This window comes from Sorex araneus, chromosome 5, assembly GCF_027595985.1.
Source record: "Sorex araneus isolate mSorAra2 chromosome 5, mSorAra2.pri, whole genome shotgun sequence".
NCBI classification, from domain to species: Eukaryota; Metazoa; Chordata; class Mammalia; order Eulipotyphla; family Soricidae; genus Sorex; species Sorex araneus.
This window is the reverse complement of record NC_073306.1, coordinates 137,119,490-137,129,052: the sequence shown is the minus strand read 5'-3', so window position 1 is coordinate 137,129,052 and position 9,563 is coordinate 137,119,490. Positions and strand designations below refer to the sequence as shown.

The window sequence follows — 9,563 nt, the reverse complement described above, 5'->3', positions numbered from 1 at the left end:
CCGCCCCCATCCGGGACGATGACTCAGCCCGCTGCCCTGCCACAATAGTCGGTTCCGAGGCTGGAGCTCCGCAAGGCTCCCGGGGAGACGGTTCTGATTAAAGATACGGTGCCTGCGCCCTCGCAGCTGGAAGTCGGGGAGGAATTTCGGGATGGGAGTGGCCTGGACCCAAAGCGCCCCTGCGAGGGAGGAGGGATAAAGGGGGGGGGACCCTGGCATCACTCGCGCCCCTCCCGGAAAGGGCGAGTGACTCGGCCAAGTTCGCGCCGCCCCGCTCCCGAGACGGGTGCGCCCCTCCCAGCCGGGCTGCGGGGGGAGAAACCTTGCCAATCAGACGCCAAGATGGCAGTGGCGGGGTGGGCACGGGGGTCCGGAGCGGGGATTGGCACCCCCACAGGGTACTGAAGTGCTACGTTCCGGGAAGGAGGGGCGCTGTGGGCACCACTTCTGGCCGCCTCAACTCCCTCTCCCACTCTCGGCGGCGGCGCTGGTCTGCGCCGGATTGTGGGTGCCAGCGAGGGGGCACGGCCCGCAGGGTCTGGGGCGATCCCGCAACGTCCCCCAACCCCCTCTTACGCCACCCCGAGGCCTCTTCCAGCGGTCCTGGTGGGCTCCGGCCACTGGCGCGGTGCCCGGAGCCCACCACAGGCCCCAAGGGCGCGAGAAGCGCACGGTGCCCGGGTGCCCGCAGCGCGCCGCGGACCCAGTCCCGGGCTCGGAGGGTTCTGGGGGAGTGGGAGGGGGGCACCGGGGAGAGGAGCCGCAGCCCCCCTGGGCGCTCCAGGCCCGGGTGGGCACGGGGCCGCGGGCGCCCCTCTCCGGGCACGGCTGGCTCCGGGGTGCGTTCGGCTGCGAGCTGGAGCGGTTCCGCGGGGGGTCACCCGACGCCTTCCCCCGGGGCCCCCGAGCCCGCGGGCTGAGCTGGCCGCCGCCCCCCGGCGGCCGCGCCTATAAATAGCGCGCGGGTGCCCGCCCGGCGCCCGCCCGGCGGCGCAGGACGCTCAAAGTTGCGCGCCGGGGACCGGGCTCCGCCGAGCAGCCGCCGCGGCAGCCCCGGACCCCGCCGGCCCCGCCGCCCGCACCGGCCCCGGCCCCGGCCCCCGCCCCGACCCGCGCTGCCTCTCCGCCGACGGGCGCCCCGCGCCGGGCTCCGGGGGCATCTCGGAACGTGCCCACCGGGTGGCGGGCGCTCGGGTCCGGGCCGGGAAGCCGGCGATCGGCTTCGGCCGGGAGAGAGACGCCTCCCGCCGGCGTGCTCCGGGCCAGCCGCCACCACCCGAGCCCCGGGGCTGCCCCGCGAGCCCCCCTCGGAGGCTTGTGCGCCGGGGCCGGCCCGGGGGTGCGGGGCTCTGCGGTGGGCATGTCGGCGGCCGCTCCCCTTTGAGGCGTGCGCGCGAGAAGAGCCGGGCACGGACTTTTTAGATGTCTGGGCACCGGGAGGGGTGCAGGGGCCCCCGGCAGGGCTGATTCTGGCGCAGAGGAGGGTGGGGTAGGGGGTTCTGCATGAGCTCCTTAAAGGACAAAGGTAACGGCGCCGGCGAGAGCGCGCTCGCCGAGACTCGGATTCGCAGCCTCGGCCGCCGTGGAAGTGCGCGCGCCGCCGCCGCCGCCGCCGCCGCCGTGCCCGCAGCGCGGTGCAGCTCAGCCGCCGGCAGCTCCCCCGGCTCCGGGGTCCCGGGCGCCGCCGCCACGCGGGCGAGCAGCAGTGCCGGGCGCCCGCCGCTGCCCCCGCGCCTCGCCATGGGCGCCGCGCGCCGCCGGGCGCTGCCGGTGCTGCCGGCCCTGCTGCTGGCCCTGGCCCTGCCCGCGCCGCCCGTCCGCGCGCAGAACGACACGGAGCCCATCGTGCTGGAGGGCAAGTGCCTGGTGGTGTGCGACTCGAACCCGGCCACGGACGCCAAGGGCTCCTCGTCGTCCCCGCTGGGGATCTCGGTGCGCGCGGCCAACTCCAAGGTGGCGTTCTCGGCCGTGCGCAGCACCAACCACGAGCCCTCGGAGATGAGCAACAAGACGCGCATCATTTACTTCGATCAGGTCAGACCCGCGGGGACCGCGGGGACGGAGCGGGGCCGGGCCGTGGGGTTGGGGGCGGGGGCGTCGCTGCAAGGGCCAGACCCGGGGGGCTGTCTGCTCAGTTGATTTGAAGCGCGGGTGCTGGTGAGGGTGGACCCTAGGGGTGCTCGCCTTTCCCCCGTGCGCCCGGGTTTGGAAACTTCTGCTGTCTGGTGCCTCTCCTTCCCATCCGCGCCCGGTTCCCTCCAGACCTCGCTCCGCGATTCTGGGAGGCGCCGGGAGCTGGGAGCTCGGGACAAGTTGATCAGCAACAGGTTCGTGGGAGCTGGCGGGAACCGGTGCCCGGCCCCGCGCACCCTCTGGGCCCCCGCGCTTGGGCCCCCTGGCGCGCGCGGCTCCTCTGCGGCGCCCGCCGAGCCTCTCCGCGCGGTACCCTCGCGGCGGAACCATTCGCGATTCGCATCTCCCGGGTGGGGACGCTTTCCGCGAAAGAGTGCCCAGGGAGGTGGGGTTCGGGAGAGGGGTGCAGCCTCTGCAAGGACAGCGCGGGCGGTAGGAGAGGGTCAAGGAGCGCCGGCTGCGGTCGGATCTCGCCCCTCTCTCGGGTCCACCCCAGCGAGGTGCCAGGCGCCGCTTAGCCCCGAGCCGAACCCTCCGGTAGTTGGAGGAAAGTTGCCGAGGAGGCGAGGAGAGCGAGTGGGCAGCCGCGCCGAGCTCCGAGCTCCGGAGCGCCCGCCGGGGAGCGGGTTCTCCCTCCCCGCCAGCTGCCCGGGAAAAGCTAGACGGGAGGCGAAGGCAGCGCGGGGCCAGGAGCCTGGCTTAGAGTTCTGGCTTCGAGGGACCCGGGGCGCTGGCCTCTGGCAGACTGGGAGCTCAGAGGGGCAGCTTAGCCATGGCCAGGAGTCCAAATATTGCAAAAGGACCCCCGGGGTTTGCTTTTCAATCCTAAGAGCCTTTCAGAATGCCAGCGTGCACTTCACAGTCGCATGCTGAGCCACACGTGGGGCGCCCAGGTTAAGCCGCACGCGCGGCCGGGGCCAGGGACTCTTTCTTCCTTAATGATCCCCAAGGCCGGCTCGCGCTCTGTGGGGCTGGCCCAAGACGGAGCCTGCCTCTGCCCGGCTTGCGGTGGAGAAGCAGCGCTCTGGAAAGCCGCCCTGTGGATCCTGGTGCGGGAAGCCCAGCTGGATGGAAACAACATCCGAGACAGTCCCCGCGGGGGCCGGCCCCAGTGTGGCTTACACGGAGGCACCCAGTGGACATTGCCCTGTTCTATCCTGTGTCGCTTTGCCGCGACCCTTCCCCTGGCCAAACAGAGGAGAAAGGGGGTGTCCCCCGCGGTCCAGGAGCCAGGCTCTCCAGGGCCAAGGAGACAGGGTTAGGAAGGATGCTCCGTGCCTCTGCACGCTCTAATGATGGTGTCATGGCAAGGCAGCCTTCCGTGGAGTCCACACTGATCAGCTGTTTCCATCACTGTTAATGAATTATGCGGCTTGGAGTGACTCCGGGAGTCCCCTCTAAGTGCTTCAAAGGATTTTAAAGAGGCTTGAGGGGAAAATAAAATCTTTGCGGATTCCCCCCTCCCACATCCCCATTGGGGATTGTGGCTTAGCAAGAGCTGGTCCATCAGGAGGTCAGGGGAAGAAATCAGAGGCTTGCCTGGAAATAGGTACAATAGGAGACCAGGAGAACCGCACAGGCGCCTCGAGCCTGCTGCTTCTACCCGGCTGTTAGGGTATTCTGGTGCGTGCTGCTCCCAGGGAATCCTGCGTTTACAGGGGAATTAAGTGAAAGACTTGAAGTGTTTCCCTCTTGACATGGTGGCGTTTCAAAGAAACACTGATGGTGGGGGTGGGGGTGGGGGTTGGGGAGCATACCTTTCTAGAGGTATCTGATAGTTGGCAACTCTTAGATTTATCTCTTGGGAAAAAGGAGAAGAAACCCTCGTGACTGGCTTCCCAGTCTCCCCTCTGACCACCACCACCACCACCACGCGCCTGCACACGCCTGCACACACATTCTCACTGTGCGAGGACAGATGAAGTTTTAGGACATTGCACCGGAATTCAGAGTTCATTCCAGCAGGCCCAACCGCCTGGACCCTTGCCCCCTTGCCTGTGTGTGGGAACCAGAGCTTCGATTCACTTGATTTCCATGGTGTTCCCTGCTGTCTAAGGGCTCGTGCTGGGAGGACCAGGAGAGATGCCTCCTTTCCCCTTTTGTCATTATTATTATTTTTTTCCCAAGCTTTTCCATTTGGCAGCCTGCTAAGGCTGAGTCATTGCCAAAATAGTCTAATGGAGGCCGAGACAGGGCAGGATGGGGAACCAGGTGCTGGACCCTAGGAGAGAGGAAGCCGGTCAGAGGTTGGGATGGGGGCTAGGACTTCTCCCTCCTGCATCCACCGTGAGGTGGCATCAATGGTCTCACCTGTGGGAGCGAATGCCCAGGCTGTGTGCTGGGGCCAGGGAGGACTGCAGAGAGCTCATGGCTGCTGATTGGCTGGTGTCCATGGATGCGTCACCCCTGGACTCTGGGAAGGCTTGGACCAGGGGGATTGTGAAAACAGGGCAGGCGCCTTTTAGCCCACTCTCCAGGTAAAGTTGATGTTTCTAATCCTTCACTTGTTACCTAGATGTTTCTCGAGTCAGCAGCCCCTGCTGGAAAAAGGAGGCGTGAATGCAAAGCAGTTGCTTCATTTATTCCCATTCCTGACAAATCCAGATTGCAAGTCACTAAAGAGGAAACGAATAGAAGAATTCAATGTTTCATTCTCTTGGTTTCTTCAAGTTAGGGATCAGTTATGACAAAAATGCAGAAAGGAGAGAAGGAAGAGGCAAGATGACAGGGTGGAAATGGATTTTACTTGCCGAAGAGAATATTATAATAATTCTCTGTTATTTATCATTTTTATTTATAGATCCTAGTAAATGTGGGTAATTTTTTCACGCTGGAGTCTGTCTTTGTAGCCCCGAGAAAAGGAATTTACAGTTTCAGTTTTCACGTAATTAAAGTCTACCAGAGCCAGACAATCCAGGTATGTGTTTTGACCTCTTGGTTCTCTCTCCCGAACAACAATATTTATTGGTAGTGGGTTATGAATCTAAGCATTTATCTAAATATGTAGAAAAACTTCCTCTTTAGTTTATTTAAAAAGCAGTTACTGTTCCTTTTCTCCCCATTATAATGTCCATTAAAGCACATGATCAGAAGCATTTAGAAAAGCAAAATTGAACTTATTCCTTTAATAACAGCCAACTCTTTGAAAAATCATGGCTTAGTATAGTGACATAGATCTCTTTTTCTTTTCTTTTTTGCCCCCTGGCACAACTGTCTTTGTAAGATCTTGGTTTCGTTTACTACATGTGTAAAAATTCTTTGAACACCAAAGGAAAACTTAAAAGACTCGAAGAACTTTGTAAGTGCATAGTAAATAAAACACATTTGCTGTTGTTAAAAATTACGGGATACTGTTTACAATTAAAAACAAATCTGTGAAGGAATAATCAATATACTTAAAAAATGGTGCAGGCCTGCTTAAATTGTAAACAGTTTCTCCTTAATTAGTCTGATGCTAGTGAAGTCTTACCAGTTACTGTTCACTGCTAACAGTGTCCTTGGAACTGTGCTTTCAAAGGGAATGAACTTGACCTTGAACTCAAGGCCAACAATGGAATTAGTTCCTATCATAATCATATATGCTAAACTCAGTGTCTCAAACACATGTCTGTGGAATCCCAGGACCCCTTTTTCTTTTTGCTCGTTTGTTTTGGGGGGGTCATACCTGGCTGAGCTCAGGGTTTACTCCTGGCTCAGTACTCAGGGATCATTCCTGGTGGTACAAAGGGGACCTTCTGCAATGCTGGGGATCAAATCAGGTCACCTACATACAAGGCAAATGTCTTACTTCCTGTACTATCTCTGACCCCACAGAGCTTCTTATTAGATGCCCTATGTGTACATTTCACAGTCTCCATGCCATGACCGATGACAAACTCACATACTCAAAAAAGAGTGGGTAAATTGAGTCACTTCGGATTTCATTTATTAAATGTTATTAGCAGAAAAAGAATGAATATCTTATACCCAAATTTACTTCCAGGGAAAAGCCTTTCCCAGACCCCCATGTCTAGAAACGTGTAACATTGGAGATAGTACATTCAAGAGAAAAGTGAATGCATGTTGAGTTGATTCTTTGCTAACTATCCACCATTAAAGTTTTTAGCGGCTGTGCTGATGGGCCCCTTTAATACTTATCTCTGTCAGGGTAACTGGACAAATCAGCATACTCAATCCAGGATTCTGTGTGATTTATATAACACTCTCTTGCTTCAGTTACACAGGACCCCCCCAAGGAGGGTAGTTGAATCTTACTACATTTGGGCTTGCTAGGGCTTTGGGCCCTGCCTCTCTTTCATTAATATAGAAGAAGCTACAGCCTTTGACTTCCTTCTTAAAGGTTGTGTTGAATGTGAGAAATGGAGTCATAAACTCAATTAATGTGCTGAAGAGAGCCCTGTCTTACTGTGACATCTTACTGTTACAGGCATTTAAGGAACTGTCTAGGGGAGAGATTCCAAATTTTTTTGTTTCAATTACAAAGAAATCAGCCCATCATACATAAACAAACAATCTAGCTACTCCACCAGCCTAATCTGAAAGAGAGATGATACATTTTTTGACCAAGTCAATCCCATCTTTGATATTTATTTAGCGTCTCTTAGATCTTCTGCCTATGAGAAGAGGTTTTCAGCGAGTTTTTTTTTTTTTTTCTTGTAGGTTAACCTGATGTTGAATGGGAAACCGGTCATATCTGCTTTCGCTGGGGACAAAGATGTTACTCGTGAAGCTGCCACCAACGGAGTCTTACTCTACCTGGATAAAGAGGATAAGGTTTACCTGAAACTGGAGAAAGGTAATCTGGTTGGAGGCTGGCAGTACTCGACCTTCTCCGGCTTCCTGGTGTTCCCCTTGTAGGCTCTGAGCCCCCCTCGCCCCACGGTCCTCGAGGGGACAGGCAGCCTGGCCCAGCGCTGTTGGAGATCACGTTCTCATCCTCCGATCGATGTCTCTTATTGATTTCTCATGGGTGCACCTGGATTCTCTTGAAGGATTCTAGGCCTGTGGCACCAGGTCCAAGTTCCACAGACGATTTTGGTGTGTGTCCATTCCGCTGTATTTGGATGGGGACTCATGGTGGCAAATTTCTCCCCACACTTCTGTGTAACACTTAACAGCTGTCTGCCAGCTGTGTTCTCCCTTTAGTTTCCTGGAATGGCCGAGTTCCTTGCAGAGGTGGCATTTTCTTTCTTTTGTTTTTTTTTTTTTAAAGACTGGCAACTGGGTCTGAGAATGAGAAAACTCAAGTTCTGTCTTCAAGCAACAGTTAGCGTGTTACTGCCAAAGAACTGTGTACTGTGTTGATCTATTGATTCCACTTGTTTTTGCTCCTTTCGGAGTTCATTGGTTTTGTTCTCTTATGGTAGCTGGGTATTGTTTTTTCCTTTCTTCATTTCCGGTGATTGGCTTTGTGTCTTCTTACACGTAGGGCCTTGGGTGGTTTCCCACACACTGACCCTGTCGGATCACCCACATGACTTCCCATAAAAGAATAATAAAAAGAAAGAATGCTTCCTAGTTGTATTTTAATTATATATGTGAAAGAGTCATATTTTCCAAATTATATTTTCTAAATGGAAGAATAGATCTTAAATCTGATGAGGGAAACGTTGCTTACTCGAATTTTAAGTGCTCGAACCCCAAACCTCCACAAAAATGGTTCTCCTGCGTGGGAAATCTTGTACTTTATCGCCCAAGTTTAATTAATGTGATTGATAATAACCACTTTAATAAAAACCGAAGGGATTTTTTCCCCCCTAGACATGATCACTTGATTAACTGGAGATGGGATACCCTTGTTTTTAATTATACCTATTTTTCAAGCCTTCTATTATTTGCAAGTATCATCTGGTTTTGCCTTAACTCCTTGAATTGTATATATTTATCTGTTTAGCTAATATTAAATCCAAGTATCCCATATCTAAACTTAGTGCAATATCTTATTTTATCTTTTGTACAGGTCATATGAATTCACAAAGTTATTTATGTCTGTTATAGAATAAAAGTTCATATATGTTAGTTGAATTGTTTTGTCCTTTAGTTTTAGAAACAATCTATTATGACTTATTTCCTCTCTCACCAAATTCTCTCCCTCCCTCCCTCCCTCCCTCCCTCCCTTCCTTCCTTCCTTCCTTCCTTCCTTCCTTCCTTCCTTCCTTCCTTCCTTCCTTCCTTCCTTCCTTTCCTTCTCTCCCTCCTCCTTTCCTTTCTTCCTTCCTTCCCTCCCTCCCTCCTTCCCTCCCTCCCTCCCTCCCTCCCTCCCTCCCTCCCTCCCTCCTTCCTTCCTTCCTTCCTTCCTTCCTTCCTTCCTTCCTTCCTTCCTTCCTTCCTTCCTTCCTTCCTTCCTTCCTTCCTTCCTTCCTTCCTTCCTTCCTTCCTTCCTTCCTCCCTCCCTCCCTCCCTCCCTCCCTCCCTCCCTCCCTCCCTCCCTCCCTACCTCCCTCCCTCCCTTCCTCCCTCCCTCCTTTCCTCCTTTCCTCCCTCCCTCCCTCCCTCCTTTCCTCCTTTCCTCCCTCCCTCCCTCTCTCCCTCCCTTCCTTCCTTCCTTCCTTCCTTCCTTCCTTCCTTCCTTCCTTCCTTCCTTCCTTCCTTCCTTCCTTCCTTCCTTCCTTCCTTCCTTCCTTCTTTCCTTCCCTTGAGCTTAAAAAAACCCTAAATTTTCAGTGCCTTTTGAATTGGTATAGGAAACCTTTTCTATGTTTAATCTGTTCTAATGCAGGAGTTACAAGCTTTCCAAAAGAGACTCAACGCAGGTAGTAGATTCTTCTTTCAGAAGCACTTATAGTTAGTGGACTTATAGTAGGTTTAAAAAGACCCCCAGAATATCATTAGCAGATGAGCTGGCGAATGAATCAATAGTGATGAATATAAAGAACATATTTTCAAACTAAAGACTTGGAAGAAAGTTCTGCCCTTTCCTCCATACTAAAACACGCACAGGAGATTGCGGCCTTTATTTCAAGAGAATTTGTTCTTACAGACGTCTATCCCAGAGATTTGGCACCATTTCCTGGTCTGGAGTCAATGAATGCAGTTTGGGGGAGCCCCCATTTTTGGTAGCTTGTGATCGAGAGGAAGGAGTTACGGGGGCCTGAGGGAGGAACATGCAAGCTGGTCTTCCTGGATAATCGTGAATAATCACCACATCAAAACATTCATTCATCCCGGGAAGGCTCCTCCTTCCCAAAGAAGAATTATCTGGCGATGTTGGTGAGGCGTTCTGTGTTTTGCTTGGCAGGCTGCCCCCTCCTCTGGCTTCCAGTCAATTCCCTCTCCGTGAGTGTGTAAGATGCAAAACCAATCATGCGCCGGAAGCCCTCCCGCCTTCTGCCGGTGGACCTGCACTCACCTCACTCCTTGCGAGCTCTCTGGAGTCAGGCTTTTTGTCCGTGCCCTGCAACAATGAATCATTCTGGAATAAACCCACTGTG

At 54.5% G+C, this 9,563-nt stretch overlaps 1 protein-coding gene across 1 annotated transcript; it reads left to right on the top strand.

The window, feature by feature from the left end:
• Window positions 1–347: 347 nt before the first annotated feature.
• On the top strand, window positions 348–8,157 carry LOC101546411 (cerebellin-4). Its single transcript, XM_012935180.2, has 3 exons — window positions 348–2,034; window positions 4,934–5,050; window positions 6,793–8,157. Exons 1-3 carry the CDS (start codon window positions 1,504–1,506, stop codon window positions 6,988–6,990), a joined length of 846 nt encoding a protein of 281 aa, XP_012790634.2. The 5' UTR covers window positions 348–1,503; the 3' UTR covers window positions 6,991–8,157.
• The last annotated feature ends 1,406 nt before the right edge of the window (window positions 8,158–9,563 follow it).

Bases quoted from the DNA above. Each gene is read 5' to 3' on its own strand.
- LOC101546411 (XM_012935180.2), top strand. From the start codon at position 1,504: ATGAGCTCCTTAAAGGACAAAGGTAACGGCGCCGGCGAGAGCGCGCTC. The intron at 2,035-4,933 runs GTCAGACCCGCG...TTTTATTTATAG, and splicing joins GCATCATTTACTTCGATCAG to ATCCTAGTAAATGTGGGTAA. The intron at 5,051-6,792 runs GTATGTGTTTTG...TTTTTCTTGTAG, and splicing joins ACCAGAGCCAGACAATCCAG to GTTAACCTGATGTTGAATGG.